Source organism: Notolepis coatsorum, assembly GCF_963971535.1.
Source record: "Notolepis coatsorum genome assembly, chromosome: 6".
Lineage (NCBI taxonomy): Eukaryota > Metazoa > Chordata > Actinopteri > Aulopiformes > Paralepididae > Notolepis > Notolepis coatsorum.
The window spans coordinates 152,199,162-152,222,237 of record NC_140170.1 but is presented as its reverse complement, the minus strand read 5'-3'; the positions used below and the strand labels follow the sequence as shown (position 1 = coordinate 152,222,237).

At 40.2% G+C, this 23,076-nt stretch overlaps 1 protein-coding gene across 1 annotated transcript in view; it reads left to right on the top strand.

The window, feature by feature from the left end:
- The window catches only part of fgd5a (FYVE, RhoGEF and PH domain containing 5a), a 181,556-nt gene that overhangs the window by 42,424 nt on the left and 116,056 nt on the right, over nt 1-23,076 (top strand). Inside the window, exon 3 of the mRNA XM_084315770.1 lies at nt 6,729-6,846. Within this exon, the coding sequence (XP_084171896.1) occupies nt 6,729-6,846 (118 nt within the window). The remainder of the gene's footprint in view (nt 1-6,728; nt 6,847-23,076) is intronic.

Below are 23,076 nucleotides of genomic sequence, written 5' to 3'. Positions count from 1 at the left end.
TCTCTGGTCCTCTCTGGTCCTCTCTGGTCCTCTGGTCCTCTCTGGTCCTCTCTGGTCCTCTCTGGTCCTCTCTGGTCCTCTCTAGTCCTCTCTGGTCCTCCCTGTTCCTCCCTGGTCCTCTCTGGTTCCTCCCTGGTCCTCTTTGGTCCTCTCTGGTCCTCCCTGGTCCTCTCTGGCCAAGAGACAAGATTGGCATCTGTTTCTATCACTTCATTATTGGAATGGACCTCTGGACCCTATGGTACACAAACCAATGACAGACTTACATTTAATGTTCCTAGAGTTTATACTGAACTTGGTAGATCTGCCTTTAGCTTCTGTGCTGCTGAATGGTGGAACACCCTGCAGGGAATATTGAAATTAGGTGCACTAGTGTCCATGTGTCAATTTAGAGCATCACAATCCGTGTTTTAAATTATTCTATTTTCTATAATTTTTTGTAGTTATTTTTTTAAATATTTGTATTATTATTTATTTGTATTGTTATTATTATTTGTTTGTACTTTGCTTTGATGACGACGAACGGTGGGTCTCTAAGGGAATTCCCTCCCTCTCTTTCCACCCTCACCTGGGAGCCCAGGCTGACCTAGGGCCCTATTCTCCGTACCTGGTTCAACTAAGTCGATCAAAAGTCCCATTATCCAAATTCAATTAACGCGATGATTGAAACCAGGCTATCCCTGTTCCTCGAAGGCTGATTCACTCTCGTTAATTCGAACCAGACTTGACTACTCAGGATAATTACAGAGACAGCAGGTGACGACAATCAAGATAATTACAGAGACAGAGTGAGAATTCCAGGATGACAGCAGAGCTTCCAATCCTGAATAGGGAGAGAAAGCCCAGACGTTACAGTTCCCAAAGTTTTCAAGGCGCGACCCCCGAAATAACGGTGTCAGAGAGGCTTGGAGGCTATTAACAGTTTCACTATTAATCAGGTTTTAATCTGTTTCGGACATCATCCATACATGCAATGAATTGATTAACCTTTGGTTTATACCAGTGACACCAGTCATGTTCATCACCCTCTTGTTCATCATCAGATAACAGTGCTTGAACAGATAAATGCATTTTCTCAAATTCATTCATCAAAACGTCAAAGACTTGCAATTGCTCATTCACTTTTCTCAAGTCACGCCCACGTCATCAAATCCGTCAAACAGCGCATCTCCTCAGACATTTTAATCCCAGTTACAATATCACAATAACGTGTGAGTGACAGTGATACAATTCAACAATCCACAGATTCAGATTCCTCGTAATTCACATCCACAATCCACGCATAAAGACTTCAATTTATGCTTGAATGAAACACAATCCGGGCGCTCCGTTAAGCAAATACATCCACAGCAGAGAATATGAAACGAATCAGAGCCAAACGGCCGATAGGTTTCATAATTTTTTTTTGCAATGCTCCGTTATTAAAATAACCACATAGTGTGTGTTACGATTCGCGAGCGCCGTATAGCTATGACGTGCATTATGTAGGACAAAGTAAATCCATAGGCTGAATAGGATTTATTATCAGCATTTTAGGTCTATTATTTTACATTTCAAAATGTTGTTGTTGTTATTTTTTTTTTACTTTTGATTAACTTGATACTTAATATGTGTAGGTACATTTCCTTTTACAATATTTATATATCTTATATATTTATATATCATAACAGTAAGTATGGTAAAAATACATACCTTTGCATAGATCCATGATGGTATACCTTGTGGATACCCAATTAGACCAGCTGCCCAATATGACTGGGGTCCTTTTTTCCATTGGGTTGCTGTACGTAATCACACTGTACTGTACATCATCACATGATGACATACAGTACAGTGTGATGATGTACAGTACAGTGTGATGACATACAGTGTGATGACATACAGTACAGTGTGATGACATACAATACAGTGTGATGATGTACAGTACAGTGTGATGATGTACAGTGTGATGACATACAGTACAGTGTGATGACATACAGTACAGTGTGATGACGTACAGTACACTCTGATGACATACAGTGCAGTGTGATGACGTACAGTACAGTGTGCTGACGTACAGTGATGATGTACAGTACAGTGTGATGATGTACAGTGTGATGACGTACAGTACAGTGTGATGATGTACAGTGTGATGACATACAGTGTGATGACATACAGTACAGTGTGATGACATACAGTACAGTGTGATGACGTACAGTACACTCTGATGACATACAGTACAGTGTGATGACGTACAGTACAGTGTGATGACGTACAGTACAGTGATGATGTACAGTACAGTGTGATGACGTACAGTGTGATGATGTAGAGTACAGTATGATGACATACAGTACAGTGTGATGATGTACAGTGTGATGACGTACAGTGGGATGATGTACAGTACAGTGTGATGATGTACAGTGTGATGATGTACAGTACAGTGTGATGATGTACAGCATGATGACGGACAGTGTGATGACGTACAGTCTGATGATGTACAGTACAGTGTGATGATGTACAGTACAGTGTGATGATGTACAGTGTGATGACATACAGTACAGTGTGATGACATACAGTACAGTGTGATGACGTACAGTACACTCTGATGACATACAGTGCAGTGTGATGACGTACAGTACAGTGTGCTGACGTACAGTGATGATGTACAGTACAGTGTGATGATGTACAGTGTGATGACGTACAGTACAGTGTGATGATGTACAGTGTGATGACATACAGTGTGATGACATACAGTACAGTGTGATGACATACAGTACAGTGTGATGACGTACAGTACACTCTGATGACATACAGTACAGTGTGATGACGTACAGTACAGTGTGATGACGTACAGTACAGTGATGATGTACAGTACAGTGTGATGACGTACAGTGTGATGATGTAGAGTACAGTATGATGACATACAGTACAGTGTGATGATGTACAGTGTGATGACGTACAGTGGGATGATGTACAGTACAGTGTGATGATGTACAGTGTGATGATGTACAGTACAGTGTGATGATGTACAGCATGATGACGGACAGTGTGATGACGTACAGTGGGATGATGTACAGTACAGTGTGATGATGTACAGTCTGATGATGTACAGTACAGTGTGATGATGTACAGCGTGATGACGTACAGCGAGATGACATACAGCGTGATGATGTACAGTACAGTGTGATGACGTACAGTCTGATGACACAGCGTGATGACGTACAGTGTGATGATGTACAGTACAGTGTGATGCCATACAGTGAGATGACATACAGTACAGTGTGATGATGTACAGTACAGTGTGATGACATACAGCGTGATGATGTACAGTACAGTGTGATGATGTACAGTACAGTGTGATGACATACAGTGTGATGATGTACAGTGTGATGACATACAGTACAGTGTGATGACATACAGTACAGTGTGATGACGTACAGTACACTCTGATGACATACAGTACAGTGTGATGACGTACAGTACAGTGTGATGACGTACAGTACAGTGATGATGTACAGTACAGTGTGATGACGTACAGTGTGATGATGTAGAGTACAGTATGATGACATACAGTACAGTGTGATGATGTACAGTGTGATGACGTACAGTGGGATGATGTACAGTACAGTGTGATGATGTACAGTGTGATGATGTACAGTACAGTGTGATGATGTACAGCATGATGACGGACAGTGTGATGACGTACAGTCTGATGATGTACAGTACAGTGTGATGACGTACAGCGAGATGACATACAGCGTGATGATGTACAGTACAGCGTGATGATGTACAGTACAGTGTGATGATGTACAGTACAGTGTGATGACGTACAGCGAGATGACATACAGCGTGATGATGTACAGTACAGTGTGATGACGTACAGTCTGATGACACAGCGTGATGACGTACAGTGTGATGATGTACAGTACAGTGTGATGCCATACAGTGAGATGACATACAGCGTGATGATGTACAGTACAGTGTGATGACATACAGCGTGATGATGTACAGTACAGTGTGATGATGTACAGTACAGTGTGATGACATACAGTGTGATGATGTACAGTGTGATGACGTACTGTACACACCATGGGAGTGAATGGAGTAGCAAGCAGACACCATGAGAGTTAATGGAGTAGCAAGCAGACACCATGAGAGTTAATGGAGTAGCAAGCAGACACCATGAGAGTTAATGGAGTAGCAAGCAGACACCATGAGGGTGAATGGAGTAGCAAGCAGACACCATGAGAGTTAATGGAGTAGCAAGCAGACACCATGAGAGTTAATGGAGTAGCAAGCAGACACCATGAGGGTGAATGGAGTAGCAAGCAGACACCATGAGGGTGAATGGAGTAGCAAGCAGACACCATGAGGGTGAATGGAGTAGCAAGCAGACACCATGAGAGTTAATGGAGTAGCAAGCAGACACCATGAGGGTGAATGGAGTAGCAAGCAGACACCATGGGAGTGAATGGAGTAGCAAGCAGACACCATGAGAGTTAATGGAGTAGCAAGCAGACACCATGAGAGTTAATGGAGTAGCAAGCAGACACCATGAGAGTTAATGGAGTAGCAAGCAGACACCATGAGGGTGAATGGAGTAGCAAGCAGACACCATGAGAGTTAATGGAGTAGCAAGCAGACACCATGAGAGTTAATGGAGTAGCAAGCAGACACCATGAGGGTGAATGGAGTAGCAAGCAGACACCATGAGGGTGAATGGAGTAGCAAGCAGACACCATGAGGGTGAATGGAGTAGCAAGCAGACACCATGAGAGTTAATGGAGTAGCAAGCAGACACCATGAGGGTGAATGGAGTAGCAAGCAGACACCATGAGAGTTAATGGAGTAGCAAGCAGACACCATGAGGGTGAATGGAGTAGCAAGCAGACACCATGAGAGTTAATGGAGTAGCAAGCAGACACCATGAGAGTTAATGGAGTAGCAAGCAGACACCATGAGGGTGAATGGAGTAGCAAGCAGACACCATGAGGGTGAATGGAGTAGCAAGCAGACACCATGAGGGTGAATGGAGTAGCAAGCAGACACCATGAGAGTTAATGGAGTAGCAAGCAGACACCATGAGGGTGAATGGAGTAGCAAGCAGACACCATGAGAGTTAATGGAGTAGCACGCAGGTAGACTGTTTATTTTCTCTGTTTTCATGTTTTTCTTGTTTTTAACCTCAGGTAGCATTTCCAAAGGATGTAAATCAGACAGCTTACAACTCTAAAGAATCCAACACTGCGTAATCTGTGAAGAGGATGAATGATGAAACATATTACATACTAACTACAGTGACTCTCTATCAGGCCTCAGCCGACCAGGGGGGCCACATGTGGACACTGAGCAAAGGGAATTGTTTCAAAACAAAGCAGAACGCAGGCTGTCTTGGTGGGTCGGCAGGCTAAGGCTCATACCATGGCTTGTGAACATGATGTCATGGACTCAACTCCAGCTCATGTTGGGTGCATATTGTCACTGGGTACTTTCTAATAAAGCAGACATATTTAAATATATATTGAATATATATACATATATCCCAAGGAACTATATTGTAGAAATAGAAAAAGTAATATTTCCTATTAGCTCTACCCATGGCCATGCCAAACAGTAATAACTGTGTTATAATATAGCTCCTATTACTGTTAAATATTAATCTGATCTTTCAGTGCCTATACAAAGACTGTTCTATTGTGGTGTAGTTGAGGGTATGAGCATAAAGGACACCTACCTCTTTATCTTGGCATTTGTAATTATTAACCTGTCAGGCTAATTACCGCCCACTGCAATATATGGAACAATGGGATGACAGCATAAGCCACCTTCCCTGAATGGTACTGACAGTATTTTCTTTTTGCCTTTATAATTTTCTCCCATCCCCCAATTTAGTCGTTATGCCAATTCCCTTCCTGGTCATTGCGCGCATTGCCCTACTGTCGGTCTGGGGAGGGTTTAGACTATCACATGCCTCCTCCGATACATGTGGAGTCACCAGCCATTTATTTGCACCTGACAGCGAGGAGTCACTGGGAGAATGTAACACGTACAGAGGTTCACGCTATCTCCCCCAGATCGCCTCCCTGCTCAACAGGTGCCCCGACCGACCAGTAGGAGTCGCTGTTTGCAATGACCAGGACTCATACCCCACCGGCTTCCCACCCGTGAACACTGATTGTGTTCATAGGGACGACTGACCAAGCCAGAGGTATCGCTGACGGCTGGATTCGATCACAGAGACTTTGCGGTGGTAGGAGAGTGCTTAGACCTCTACGCTACCCAGCCGCACCCATGGTACATTTATTTTTATTAATAATAATAATAATAATAATAAGAAGAAGAAGAAGAAGAAGAAGAAGAAGAAGAAGAAGAAGAAGAAGAAGAAGAAGAAGAAGAAGAAGAAGAAGAAGAAGAAGAAGAAGAAGAAGAAGAAGAAGAAGAAGAAGAAGAAGAAGAAGAAGAAGAAGAAGAAGAAGAATAATAATAATAATAATAATAATAATAATAATAATAATAATAATAATACTAATAATAATACTAATAATAAGAAAATAAAGAGGATGTCTCACAGCCCCAACGTTCTCACTGAAGTTATTCCACCCGGGGAGACAATGCTACTTCTTACTGGAAGCCATTTTCTAACCTTTCTATGATGAAACAGACCCATCCTCTTCTTATGATACCCGCCTCGTCTGCCACAATCACTGTTGTAATGTATTTTCTCCCTTCCTCCTTTTCCTTTGATCAAGTACCTATACAGAGCCCTTCCCGATTAACCCTGTCCCTGCTGGCCTGTCGGCTGACGAGGACCATGGGAGGACGTCGGAGGAAGAGGAGGGCGGTGTGGAGCACGGCTACGACAGACAGGTCAGATATTAAGTGGACGGTTTTTAACAACTTGATTTGATGTTACGTTAGGCCTGTTCATTGTTGATTACATAATAACTAACTCAGTCAATGGAGATCCGGTTCATTTAATTTATTAACTCAGAATGAAAGTATCAAGTCAAAGTTAGAGAATATGGCTTGAATGGCTCTCACCCAAGTGACCAGCTGTGACACCCGCAGAGAAGAGACCACTGTGACACCCGAAGAGAAGAGACCGATTCACAGGATGGGACCTTATTTATACCCAGGAGAGGGGAGCGGGGAACCATAAAACTGGGGGTTTGAGTAGAGGGAACCTCAGAGGGAGGAGACAAGCTCCTGTTATCCTCCACATCATACATACACACCACATGCTACAACTCAGTGCAGTGCACATGGAAAGCATGCACTATATTGCCCACTCTCAGCTTGACCGAGGAAAGCAAAGCTTGTGATTGGAAGGTCAAGAGATATGTCAATTGGAGGTCCTTTATAACGTCCATTCACGAAGGAATATGTTGCAAAACCGCTTGGAAACTGGTTTGCCAGAATGCTAACTGCTACAATAGTGCTGAGATGTCTGCTGGTAACAAACGTTGCTTCCAAGAACAACCAGAACACTGAGGTTTTCGAGGTTCTGGGTTGAAGGGAGAGGACTTATGTCAGCCCACGTCACCCCACTTCTCAGAGAGCTGCACTGACTTCCCATCGCCGCACGAATCCTCTTCAAGGTTCTTGACCTGGTATACTATGCAGCGAAGGGAACAGCTCCAGCCTACCTCCGGTCAAGGGTCTCTAACTACACACCCTCAAGACCCCTCCGCTCTGCTGAGACCCACTCCTATCTGAGCCTCAGGGGGGTCATCAAAGAGATGCATCTTATTATTGGTATTCACTCCATAATGGTGGAATGAACTTCCCACCACAATCTAAAAACTAAAAATACACTTCTTCAAATAATATCTGAAAAAAAAAAAAAAAAACCTTTACTACTAAGTTATATGCTAGGCATATATTACTATGTTAATATGTGTATACTACTATGCACTCAAGATACGCACAGAAAGTTATCTGCACCTGCATCTTGTTGTTATTGAATAAAAATGCATCAACCCTGCTTCCATGGGCCGTTAGAAGAAGATCCAGTATTTACAATTTACAATTTAGTCATTTAGATGACACTTTTATCCAAAGAGACTTACAGATTGTGAACAACATGTTGCCAGGAGGGGTACATCTCTGGCAGCTAAGAGTCAGTGGCATTGTTCGTCCTGTAGATATAACAATTTAACTTACCCTTAGCAGCTAGAATGATGTTATCACTGCTGGTGTTGGTTCACAGTATTTAGCCTTCAGTTCTACCGTACTTCACTTTCGCTTTTAGCTTGTCAGTATCAAGTGAATTATTGCTATTTCATCATACCTACTCTGAAATCAAAACTGTGGAAATTACTGGTTTTGCACAAGATCAGTGAACTCTGTGGTAGAAATAGATGCTGAGGTGTGAGACGTTTTCTGTGTGTGTTTTGTGAGTGTGTATGTGTGTGTTGTGTGAGTGTGTATGTGTGTGTTGTGTGAGTGAATGTGTATGTGAGTGTGTTCCACTTCCAGGACCAATTTAACCTAGGCCGGAATCCACAGAGGCTTTGCACGCTTTTTCCGAAGCAAAGCCAGCGCATCTCGCTTTCAAATGAATGAAATTAGGTTGCTCATGCGTAACGTTAGCATTGCGTCCGTGCAATTGGCGTATATTTAAATGAGGTAACATGGGCAAAACATCTCCCCTTTCTATGTAAATGAGCCTCTAAACAGGTGATCATGGCAGCAGTAATTGTAGCAGACCGTGAAAGAATATAGAATATCTCGAACGACAATATCAAATCAAGATATTGAGCATTGTACTTATTTAAATATCGTTATATAACGTTGTGGGCTTTGGCGTAATGCTCATATAAACATAATCTAATTTGAGCGACAAATATAAAGCCACATGAAGAGATATATCGCTATAATGGCTGTATACAGCGTGCACCTGCACGTATTGGGACGGAGAAGAGTTACCGTTAGTTTGCGAGCCACTGACCTGCATGTTACGTATTGGAACGGAGAGAAAGATACCGTTAGTTGGGGAAGAAAAAGTGAGAGAGAGGAGAGAGTTGTTTTTTGCTACAACGCTGTATGGTAACGTTGGTGAAGTGAATTACCAGTTAAAAACGGTATCGTAATATCGCCAAAGCCAGGAGAAGTGGAGTGACATACTCCAACACCGAAGACCAGCGTTTTGGACTATAGGAACCCGGTCCGTACGAGACCCCCCTATCCAACGACTACCCAACTGGTTGCATGTAAATTTGATTAATAACAGGATATTAATGTGATATGTTACATGTGTGTTTTTATGTTACACATTAAATGTAATAATTCAACTTGGTACCCCTGTCCCCTCCAGTTAATAAGAGTGTGCTCCATTTTGTGTACATTTAATAATATATCATTTAGTATTTGCCAAGCTCATTATTTAAATACAGTCAGGGTTGTGTAGCCCCTTAGCTACAGTCTGTTGTTATTTCTTCCCCTATAAGCGACCTTAGGTCTTATGAAAGGCGCTATACCTAAAAAGTTATTATTATTATTATTATTATTATTATTATTATTATTATTATTATTATTATTATTATTATTATTATTATTATTATTATTATTATTATTATTATTATAAAATTAATTATTAATTAATAATAACTCCTCTCCTTCACTAGAATATAATCTAATTATGAAATCAAATATAGGCCAGGGCTTTACAATTTAATAAAGAGATTGAATACAATTAAATGGGATATAAACGGAATATAGCACAATATGATTATAATATTATTTAATTGTATATGGTATACATTTAATTTAGTTTCTATCCTATTTAATATATATTCTTTATTAAGTTGTAAAGCCCTGGCCTATATCTGATTTCATAATTAGATTATAGTGAAGGAGAGGAGTTCTTATTAATTAATTATTAATAAAAAAAGTTATTTAATAATAATAATAACTTCAGAATAATAATAATCATAACATTGCATTACTGCTGATCAGCACCTATATCAGAAATAAATGTTTACTGTATTGATCATCATCTCAGAACCAATCACGCGTTGCGAAGGCTATTGGCACTCAGCTTTATATTTCTCGAATAAGTTAGATACTGTACATAACTCATAACATCTATTTTCTTTAGTATTCCGTTCATTTTGTATTGTATTTCGTTTACTTCGTAATGTATAGAGGAGTGCAAAAGAATAGAATTTTATTGTCATTGTTGGTCCAACGAAATTTAGTTTAGAGCATCACCATATACAAACATATAATATAGCATGTTTAAATAATAACATCAATAATATAATAGCAATGTCCCAAGTGCAATAGTGCTAGTGCAAATGAATAGTATGACAGTCCAGTTGAGTTAATGGATGGAGTGATTTCTTGATCTGCGCTGGTATCTCATCGAGCAATGTGCTTTAGTGGATAGCTCGCAGATGCAATAATTTTATAGATTATTATAGATTATTATTAAATTAATAGACGTCCTGGTATTCATTGAGGCACCAGAGAATTAACAGAATTTTATTTACAATGACATATTGAGCTGGTATGCACAAATTGAATAGATAAACAACATAAAGTCAGGAAAAGGAAGCTTTCTCAGGCATTATTATGCGCCTGGAATACGAGTGCATCTGTATCTCTCACCTCGGCCCCATCAGTAATTGAGTTTGACACCACTGGATTAGATGGTAGCATCTCTGAAATTTCTATTTCAGTACATTTTAGCATTCCGAACAGTTAATTCTCCCAGTTAAGCTCCTTTCTCATGAGATTTGAGTAAATGAGGTTCTACTATATATGAAAGGAGTGAAAGAGGGAACAGAATGATGACTAACCGAAACAACAGTATTAGGGATATTATGGATTGTCGATATTAAACTCTTAAAGGTCCCATGCATTATAAATGGCTTTTTCCAGTGTTTAGCATTGTTTTATAGCAATATAGTATCAATGGGTCTGTGTCTCTAATTACCATATTGGCGGATTCCTCTAATTCAGTTAAGACAATCTCCTCCCCCAGTTAGGGATGGGAATCGAAAACCGGTTCCCTTTGGGAGCCGGTTCCTAATTGTCCGATTCCTGGAATCGCATGCCTCAGTGACTATCGATTCCTCTTATCGCTGCCATGTTTTCCCGACCGTTGCGCATTTTAAAACAATAACGTTAGCGTTAGCATGCAGCCATAGAGCAGACTATTTGATTCCTTAAGGGCTCGAAATTGCCTGGGTTTTGGTCATATGCTCCCGAAATGATCCCGCTGTTTGACTGCTTCTATGTGCAGTGAAAACTACTATGCTTTGCAACCTAGTCATTCATTTATTTCGGGGTAAACTAGCGTTAGCTCCGTGTTAGCCGCGCAGAGCTAACCTTGCTCCATACACGCTGCTCCGCGTATACACAAACACACACAGAGAGAGAGAGAGAGAACAGTAGGCTGACTAGAAGAGGGTGGGGGCTAGCGGGGGAGGAGCCGTCTGTGTGTGTGTGTGTGTGTGTGTGTGTGTGTGTGTGTGTGTGTGTGTGTGTGTAGGTGTCTGTGTGTGTAGGTGTGTGTGTGTGTGTGTGTGTGTGTGTGTGTGTGTGTGTGTGTGTGTGTGTGTGTGTGTGTGTGTGTGTGTGTGTGTGTGTGTGTGTGTGTGTGTGTGTGTGTGTGTGTATGTGTGTGTGTGTGTGTGTGTGTGTGTGTGTCTGGTCTTCTGAAAGACAGAGGAATAACGACCAGTTGAATGCAACTACAGTTCAATAGATTAAATTAGTTTAAGATATTGAACTGTAGTTGCATTGAACAGGTCGTTATTCAATAGATTAAATTAGAATCTCAAATACATTATTTTATAGAAGTGTATAATTTATGTATTAATTTTTTATTTATTTTTTACAGTTTTTGTATTTTTCTGACATGGGGGCCCAACAATAAATTACAATCAGTAATGTCAAGTTGCCTGTTATTCTAACCAGCTTAGTTCTGTTGCATTTCCAATTGATTTATTTAAACTAGAAATGATCAGGAATCGATAAGGGAATCGATAAAGAATCGGATCGATAAGCAGAATAGATAATGGAATCGTATCGATAAAATCTTATCAATTCCCATCCCTACCCCTACCCCCAGTCATTCTGATTCGACTCGCAATGCAACGTAGCAAGGAGCTGATTGAGATGATTGTTATCTGATTGGCTATGTGGTTGTAGTCACCGCCCACAATCAACAATTCGCTCAGAGCGAGTGGAATTTGCTCAGAGCAGAAGAGTGGAATTACTTCCTCAAACAGCCGACAGAGAGAGTGAGAGAGAGAGAGAGAGAGAGAGAGAGAGAGAGAGAGAGAGAGAGAGAGAGAGAGAGAGAGAGAGAGAGAGAGAGAGAGAGAGAGAGAGAGAGAGCAGAAGGCGAAGCATCATTTTTACTTCCGGTCGGGCGGGAAAAGTTAGTTTAGGTTTGTGTTAACGTTAGATAATGTACAAAATAAACGTATTTCCGGTGCTTTTATTTTGAAACCCCCTGACCGGAAGTAAAAATGATGCTTCGCCTTCTGCTTGTGTGTCCGGTTAATTGATTGCTGTTTAACTTGTCCGTGTCCAGTACTTTCAATTAGCCCCACCGTTCATTGTAAACAATGATGCATGTAATTATATTAACGTTACTGTGTTGTTGTAGCTATGTTAATAAATTCTGAATGGCATTAACGTTAGTTGGGTATGATAGCATTGAATAGCATCAATGCTAGCTGGATTTGAAGGCGTATGCTATGGAAGTCCCCTGCGGCTCCACTTTGTTGAAATATACATACTAGGGCTATAGGATAACCACTGGTTAATTCGCAATTTGTCATGACAAACCAATTACATAATCCAACATATGTGTAAGAAACTAACATATTCCAGTTAACTGTATATTTTTTTAATGATTCGTTACGGCAAAATCAATACTTCCATTTGTATAAATTACGTTAACTCGAGGATAGTAGAGGCAGAACTAGGCGTAACGCAATTGGCGCAGAGAGAAACGTCAGTGGCCAATCAGATCGCGGAACCCGAACGTGGAACTGCAACAAAAAAAATATCTAACCCTGACTAACCTTACTGTCATGCACTTGTCCTAATAAACTAACCTACACTGTAACACGCACCACTTTGATGAACATTGTTACTCAGCTGATAGAGTTGTACCCTTCTTGCTGTCTTGTCGTACAGAACTTGTAAGTCGCTTTGGATAAAAGCGTCAGCTAAATGACTAAATGTAAATGTAAATGTAAAAGATTACATGTTCCCTGGAGTCCCCGCTCGCCCCCACCCTACCTGAGCACAGTCAGCTGTTATCTCTCTCTGTTGCATGATTGGTGTGTCTGTATCCGCTTGGTTAGCTAGCGTTAGCTCCGCGGCTAATCTTAGGTTACCCTGAATTAAATCAATGACTAGGTTCTAAAACATTGGAGTAGTTTTCACTGCACATAGAAGCAGCCAAACAGCAGGAGCATTTCGGGAGCATATGACCAAAACCCAGGCAACTTCGAGCCCTTAAGGAATCAAATAGTCTGCTCTATGGCTGCATGCTAATGCTAACGTTATGCGCAACTGTAGGAAAAACCTGGCAGCAATAAGAGGAATCGATAGTCACGGAGGCATGCGATTCCAGGAATCGGACAATTAGGAACCGGATCCCAACGGGGACCGGTTTTCGATTCCCATCCCTAGTCATAACGACTAATTCAAAAACGATTCTGTCACGTGGAATGTGTTAGTTTCTTACACAATGTTGGATTATGTAATTGGTGGGTCATGAGTCATTGTGGAACAAAATAAAAATCGCGGGAAGTCTGTTGTTAGATGCCATTTGTCAAAAGGACACTCATTTCATTGTTAATAAAATTTTCAAGCAATCAATCAATCCAATAACACACGCTCACTTCAGTGTTAGACGGCATGCTTTGAAGCAGCTCGGAGGTGCATGCCATCTAAGAATGAAGTGAGTGTGTGTTATTGGAATGATTGATTGATTGATTTTATTAATGTCCGCCTTGTTTCGAACTGGTTTCGAACTGTTAAGAACTTCATTCTTAGATGCTTCTATAGAAAGTAGGTTAAAAAAAAAGAAAGAGAAGTTGCCTTCCTGTAGGAGGCAAAAATAAAATTTTAACCTACTATCTATAGAAGCAGTTGGGAGGTGCGCTGTTTTAAGTGAGCGTGTGTTATTGAATTGATTGATTGATTGATTGAAAATGTTATTAATGTCCGCCTCGTTTCAAACTGGTTAGGCTTAGGCCCTCTTTCGAAGTCGGTTATGCTTAGAGTTTATCTTTAGAGCAGGGCGATAGACCACCAGCCCTGATTCCAAACTCTAAGCATAACCGACTTCGAAAGAGGGCCTAAGCATAACCAGTTCGAAACAAGGCGGACATTAATAAAATGTTCAATCAATCAATCAATTCAATAACACACGCTCACTTAAAACAGCGCATCTCTCAGGGAGCTCCAGTAGCTCACCGCGTACCTCGAACGCTATTTCCGCGTCAGGGACAACCGTGCGCATCACGGATCTGGGGTAGCGAGTTCGACTCCCGGACAAGCCGTACTTTCTCAGAGTGTCTTTCCCCCCATCTATACCCCCATTCAACCTGTTTCTGTCGATCATACTTGACCAGGAAAAAGCGATAAACGCGAAAAAGAACCAGCTGACTGGTCAAAGTTTAAAAAAAAAAAAAACAGTGCATCTCCCAGCTGCTTCTATAGAAAGTATTTGCTCCTATAGGGAGGCAACCTCTCTTTTTTTTTTTAACCTACTTTCTATAGAAGCATCTAAGAATGAAGTGAGCGTGTGTTATTGGAATGATTGATTGATTGATTGAACATTTTATTAATGTCCGCCTTGTTTCGAACTGGTTATGCTTAGGCCCTCTTTCGAAGTCACCCTCTTTCGAAGTCGGTTATGCTTAGAGTTTGGAATCAGGGCTGGTGGTCTATCGCCCTGCTCTAAAGATACGCCAACAACGTGATAATTCGTTATTCCCAGCCATGCGTTGAACGCCAACAACGAATAAACACGTTTTTTCGCCATGGCATTCATAATTCATCCAGCCTCCCTCCGGGACTGCAGCTGTACCCTGTCTGATATTGCAACGCCTCAATACCGCCGCCTGGTGGATGATCGGGCGAGTTCCACTCCAAGCCAAACCGGAAGTGGCACTGGTGCATCGAGGAAATCCCTCCGGCAGTAATATCTTGTTACGTGGATCCAGACAAACACTCTAGTGCATGGGATCGCTTTCGAAACGCAATAATCGATATGATTTCGGCGTTTATTGCGTCATACAAACGGGAAATGGATCTAGCAGATCGAAATCCAATAATTGGAATTTTTTTCCTCCAGTCTCATTGGCGAACAGTAAGAGGAATATAACATTATTTTCAGCCCGATTGTTTATTCATTTCACTGCAAACCATCTGATCAACATATCAACCCATACTAAATAAAGCCGTTACTGACGATCAAGGAATTATAAACGACCCCCCCCCCCCCTTTTCCTTCACGCATGATGAAGCATAATGTATACCGATCATATACTTTTGAATTTTTTAATATAGCGTGTATAGGAAAGAAACGCCAATCGATAATCTATCATATGCTTCAGGGCCTATAACTTGCGTTTTTGGAATTACAGCAGAAAACCTTAAAAACATACTTATATGCTCGACGGTATTAACAAAACAATGTATGAATGAAAAAATATAACGTTCCCACATCCGGAACGATAGATACCCGATGTTGAATGGGCCATTAGTAATGTCGATATAGCTATAATATTAAAAAAGTTATAGCCCTGCAAAGAAGGTAAACATCTCCATAGGGTTACAGCGCTGGCAGACTGGGCATAAGGATGGGCATACTGCGTGGCAATCAAAGTGTTAAAACAGCGCACCTCCCAGCTGCTTCTATATAAAAGTAGGTTAAAAAAAATACGGCTCTTTCTTAATTTTTTTACCTACTTTCTATAGAAGCATCTAAGAATGAAGTTCCTAACAGTTCTTAACCAGTTTGAAACAAGGCGGACATTAATAAAATGTTCAATCAATCAATCAATCAAACCAATAACCCACGCTCACTTCATTCTTGCCTTGAAACAGCGCACCTCCGAGCTGCTTCCACATGGAGGCAACTTCTCTTTTTTTTTTTTTTACTACTTTTTCTGCGGATGGTTTTGTCAATAAATCTTCAATTAATGTGTGTTTATTGTATAGCAATAATGTTGGATGAATGCGGCAGTTGTATAAAAGCAATTACACCACGCGCAGTTGTGGGTTATGAGAATTAGACCATGCCTAGGGGGGTCTAATGACCACCCCTAGGCATGGTATAATTCTCATAACCCACTCCTGCGCGTGGTGTAATGCTTAATCACAACACATATACAGCCGTCTGTTGGCGTCACGCTGTGTTATTGTCTCTCAACCAACACATCGGTTGAAAGCTAAAATGGCCGCTGTTTGATTGACACACCGCTTGACCTATTATGTGCTTCCAATCTCAGGTTATGAGAAGCCACCTCCGGTTTCGCCTAACCTCGTTCCCAGCTTTATCTCGAGAGATAAAGCCTGGTAAAGCACTACGGCCGAAAGTGGGAATCAGGTAGGAAGTCCCGCCCCTGAAATCACGACACGGTGCTCATGAAAATGTATCCCCCCCCGAAACAACCTCATTATTGCCTCCCTCGACAGGCTGACAGACCTGCTTGTTGTTTGTTTCGCTGGGGACTATAAACGGATCAGGGGGTGCCCGGAAACCGGAAAGCCTGTAGCCGGTATTTCTGTATTTCCGATTCACATTTTAGGAGACATAGCTTTACCAGCATAGGTTTCGCCTCTCAATGACCGGACAAATCACTACTGACACTGAAAATTATTGACCGTTTGTGTAGCCAATGAAATTCTGAAAATAATGACTTTGGACATGTTCTAGGTAAGACTTCAGGCTATGGCCCCAGCAGTGTTTTCAGCTAATAACTATGGAGTAGATAAATTGCTAAATAATTCAGACTAAAATGAAAATTACTTTTATTTCAGTGTGTTCAAACCTCTGTAACTCTATGACAATAGCACTCAGCATGATTCAGAAAATTCAGAATGTTTCCTTTCAAAAGAGGCCAGACTTGTGCATCTGCTACAAATGGTTCCAGAATAGTGTCCAATTTACTTTCAGTATGCAATCGACAGGCGTTGTATGCTAAATTTGCAGGACTGTCAAGAGGTTTAAGCTATTCACCTGATCTCATGAAGCTTCTGTATGGCATGTAGGGATCACTGTCTCTAAATGTATGATTTAGATGTATGTATGTATGTATGTATGTATGTATGTGTATGTATGTATGTATGTATGTATGTATGTATGTATGTATGTATGTATGTATGTATGTATGTATGTATGTATGTATGTATGTATGTATGTATGTATGTATGTATGTATGTATGTATGTATGTATGTATGTATGTTTGTATGAATGTATGTATGTATGTATGTATGTATGTATGAATGTATGTATGTATGTATGTATGTATGTATGTATGTATGTATGTATGTATGTATGTATGTATGTATGTATGTATGTATGTATGTATGTATGTATGTATGTATGTATGTATGTATGTATGTATGTATGTATGTATGTATGTATGTATGTATGTATGATGTTGATAGGCAAACCGCGTGAATACCAAACCAAGCCGTATTTCTCGGAGACGCTCTCTGATTGGCCGACGCCTGTTTCTACACTGGTTAAGCTTAGGCACTCTTCGAAGTTGGTTAAGGTTAGAGTTTGTCTTAGAGCGTGATGGCAAGTTCTTTCGACGGTTAAGCTTAGGCACTCTTTCGAAGTTGGTTAAGGTTAGAGTTTGTCTTAGAGCATGGCGATAGAACGCCAGGTAGTTTGCAGGCTGTTCGACGTGGAAATGGGCAAAGACACAGCTCATCACGGATTGGGCAAACGCGTCAGTGGCCAATCAGAGAGCCTCAGTCAGTGCCAATCAGAGAACGTCTCCAAGAAATGCGGCTTGGTTTGGTATACACGCAGGCAAACCATACAGATCCAATTGAACTTTGGAAAAATGCATGGTAAACAGGAAGTGATGCATGGTAAACAGGAAGTGATGAATGACTCCAATTTGCACCAAACACAAATAGGTTTGTCCTACACTATATGAAGGAGGCCCTAAAGCCTAGACATAGGCTTAGACAAAGGTTCGCCTGGACATATTTATATTAGTGCTGTCAATCGATTAAAATATTTAATCTGATTAATCGCATGATTGTCCATAGTTAACTCGCGATTAATGGCAAATTAATCGCATATAAGAAAAAAAATTATCTACCTTAAACGGCTCTTTTTCAAGTTTTAATACTCTTATCAACATGAGAGTCAACAAATGCTTGCTTTATGCAGCCATTTAACACAAAGGGATGACCCTCATGCATTGCAAATTTGCATCAAATTCTAAACAGAGTGATGCACAAAATAACTTAAAAGAAAATAAAACAATGACGGCTACGCTGGGCTTGCCTGTTCGAGCCCAGCGCTCCACATTGCTTTCAGTTTAGCTGGTCGTTCATACTAATACACATTGGCCGTATTAGGGGGTGGGAAACTGATGGGTGGGGATCGGGCGTTGTGGACAGCGACTCCTACAGGTCGGTTGGTGCGCCTGCGCAGTAGAATCAGGAAGTGTCGGGGGCAGCGTGAGCCTCCCACGCGTTACTCCTCGCCACTGAGAGATCGAGCTGCGCAGGTGAAAAGATGCGACTGCTGTTACCTCAAGTACCGGAGGGGACTTGTGCTATGTATGACTTAGTCCACATTGCAGCCAGCTTGTGGGAGGCAAGAAACAGCGTTCGTGACAGGGGAGGGTTGAATTGGATGATACGAAATTGGGATGGGAGAAAAATATAGAAAATGGGAGAAAAAGTGGATCAAAAAAATAAAAAATAAAACAATGAATAAAGTGTGCATGAAATAATAGGGGAAAGAAAATGTTAGGAACTTGTTATATTCACCCACAGAAGGGCTGAGGACTCACACCCCCTGCCCCCCTCTCTCTCTCTCTCTCACACACACACACACACACACACACACACACACACACACACACACACACACACACACACACACACACACACACACACACACACACACACACACACACACACACACACACACACACACACACACACACACACACACACACACACACACACACACACTTTGAGTCAGAAACAAACATAGTATCAATGAGAGTATCAATAATACACCTGAGGGAAGTCTAAAAAAAAAAGTAAATTTTTTTTTAATATATATAAATGTTTTTTTATTAAAACGTTAATCATGCCTTAAAAAAAATTGCGGCATTAACAATAATTGTGCGTTAATGCGTTAAAACCGTGTTAACTTTGACAGCCTTAATTTATATATATGTATTATTTGAGTCAGTATCAAGTGTTGTACCTTCTATGATTCAGGAGAATCAACCCCCCACCTCCACACACACACACACACACACACACACACACACACACACACACACACACACACACACACACACACACACACACACACACACACACACACACACACACACACACACACACACACACACACACACACACACACACAGACAGACACACACACAAAAGGCCCCACCATCATATAGCTCTCCTCCTTTTCTGTTGTGGGCTCCTATCAATGTCCCTCTCTGCATCTTATCCAAATAGCATAGTTACACACATGAATCATCAACAGGTGATTTTAATTCAAGCTGCACAATAAATTATATAGTTGTCAGATCAATTGATACAAGAGTATAGCTACTTCAAACCATAGCTTCACATGCATCAAATCCTTCACTATGATTGGCATCATCACTGTCCCAGCTATCTGGTGCAGAAACCTTTTAATATATATTATCTGGTTCATCCTCAACATCCACAACAAGTTTCAATGCTTTTTGAACATCATACCTCTTTGTCTTTTTGCCATTTTATTATAAAACCAGGGACAAACTCCTCTCTCTATCCTCCCTTACACGCGAGCAGTATGTGTCTGTCTGACGGTTCGATCTGCAGAGCGCACTGGAGTAGTATAGAGAAACAACAATAGTTTCCATTGGTGCTTCCTGCCCACGTTACCATTTCTAGCATTTCCATTAGCTATAGGCTAAAAACTCAGTATATATAGATACAGCAGATTAGATGCAGTCTGTATTCGGACGAGAAAACGCTATCTAGATATTTCAAGATTCGAGGCTGTACTTCTGCACACTGCCAGTCAGCCTGTGGGCGACAGAGAAATACACTTTCATTTTTTCAGAGAGAAGAGAATCTCCCAATTCAGATAAAGTGAGTCTTTATCATAAACGGTTCGAAAGATATTTAATGTTTTGCAAAACATGTCCTGTGTTTCGTGGGCGCTAAGTTTCAAAAGTAATTTGGAATGTGTTGTCCCTTTGTAATATGCTATTGTTGGTATCAATATGTTAGTTGCGTGGTCAAAAGGTGTCGCAATATGCTTTGCTGACGGCCTTCAACAGTCTAGTTTTATATAATAACATTTGAACCGATACCGGTATCAGTACCAGTTCCTGGAATTCGGATTTTGTACCCAACGGTACCTTTTTTCTGTACTCTCTGTAATAATAATTAGTTTTTATTTCAGTTGTGTAAAGGTACCAAAATTTGGTACAGGTTGATCTAACGTGAAACGGTACTCGGTAGTACTGTGTAATTAGGTCGGTACCCTAAAAAGTACAGAGTTTGGTACCCAACCCTATTTACCAGTATGCATTACAAACCCCATCACTCATATCAAAAGTAGTTATTTTGCTATGAAAGAGCATTAGCTTACAATGATGGTATAGACACTAGGGCTGACCTTCGATTTTTTTTTTGGAATTCGAAGCTTCGGGGCCGAGATTCGATTTTAATTCGAAGCTTCGAAATAAAATAAAAATAATAATAATAATAATAATAATAATAATAATAATAATAATAATAATAATAATAATAATAATAATAATAATAATAATAATAATAATAATAATAATAATAATAATAATAATAATAATAATAATAATAATAATAATAATAATAAAAAAATATATATATTTTATGTTGTGGGACTTGTACAGCACTTTGTTCAACTTGGTCAGTGCTGTAAAGTTTAAACCTTTTTAAATCTTAGACAAACTAAACACTTCATATTCGAATCCCATGCCCATCGAATGAAGCTTCGAAGCTTCGAAGTATTTAAGACAGCCCTAATAGACACATCCATGTAAGTAGCCCATCTACGTGACCTCTATGTGATTCACAGTTTAATGTGTAGGCTGGAATGCAGTGGAGGTTATTGCATGACAACTAGTGAGGCAGTACTTCACTAGAAATATTAGTTAATATACATATATACTAAAAAATATATATACAATAATAATAATAATAATAATAATAATAATAATAATAATAATAATAATAATAATAATAATAATAATAATAATAATAATAATAATAATAATAATAATTATAATAATAATAATAATAATAATAATAATAATAATAATAATAATAATAATAATAATAATAATAATAATAATAATAATAAAAAAAAAAAAAATATATATATATATATATATATATATTCTTTTTTATTATTATTATTATTATTTATTTTTTTATTGGAAATGTTTTCCTCTGTGAACAATGCCAGTGAATTTGAACAAAAACAATGGCAGTGCAGTGAATTTTTCTTTTTCTTGTCCAAGTGACAGCTCTGAGCTCTCTGAGGCCCCGTCCACACAAGCGCTGGATTTAATGTAACCATGATTGTATGTGCGCAGTTGCACTGTTCGGGCACACACAACCGGGGTTTTGCTACACTGCAACCGCGGTCTTTGAAAACCGGAGTCCAGGGTGAAGTTTTGCGCATATCCCGGTTGCAGTGGGTGCGTGAGGGCATAGCAACCGAGGCTATTCCCAGTGTTTACAGCAGAGCTGTCGCAATTATTTCCCATGTTCACGGCAGACTGTCGCAAACAATAGCAAGTTAGCAACCGAGCGCGGGGTAGAGAGATTAGAGCAGAGCCAGCTACACCAGTGTTTACAGCAGAGCTGTCCCAAGTAGAGTTATATGAAAATGATTGTAACAAACTTTTGTTCGAAACGTATCGTCTGTGTTGAAGAGTGTTGTGATCGACTGATGTCTGTTGTCGCATTCCTGACCTGACGCTCAGAGTAAACATGTAGCTGTGGCTAAACTAAACTCATGTGTTGTCAAGTTATTGTTATAAGGAACCCAGTCCAGACTGCATCCCCTTAACAATTGTTTGTATTGAGCCGTATTGTATTGTACCCATTCTGCAATGTGTTAAATAACGTTTGCATCCATTCATTCTACTAGCGTTAACATGTAGCTAACAACACCGGAGATCTTTTTGTGAGACTAAACTATCCGCTCTTGGGGGTAAATTGTGTTGCTGTTGGTTTTGTTTCATCAACAAATGAGAGGCAGAACACACAGTGAATGTATCTGTTTGTTTATTGCACTTTTATTGCACTTTCTTTGCTGAAAAATATATATGCTACATTGGCTAAATGGCTAACGCAAGGTATTTAAAGATGGTGGCTATGTTGTTTTTAAGCAGGAAGTCTAGTGAGCGTTCAACCTTTTCTGATTGGTTGAAATGGCCTTCATGTCTGAACAACATCGCCGCCTACTGCTTTGGCATTGTACTACATGTATCGGTTGCTGGTTTTCCAGCCGCCGTGAGTATGCGGTTATACACGGTTATTCACCTGTGTGGACAGAGGTATATTTTTTTCAAAACTTCGGTGTCATTAATACCCGTGATCGTGTGGACATAGCCTGACCTGACTGCAGTAATGGCCAGCTGTCAATCACTTACTGCAATAATGTTGCACAGGTTTGGCTTAAGAATATAATTATCCAATCAAAATAGGCTATTTGAGTTTAAAAAAGACGGGTTGTGAGACGGAGCGCACTTGATTGATTGGCGTTCCACATTGTCTGTCAACCCTTGAAATCCAACGTTTCCACCGATTGACCAATCAAATCACATTAAAAGCTAAACGTGACGACGTCA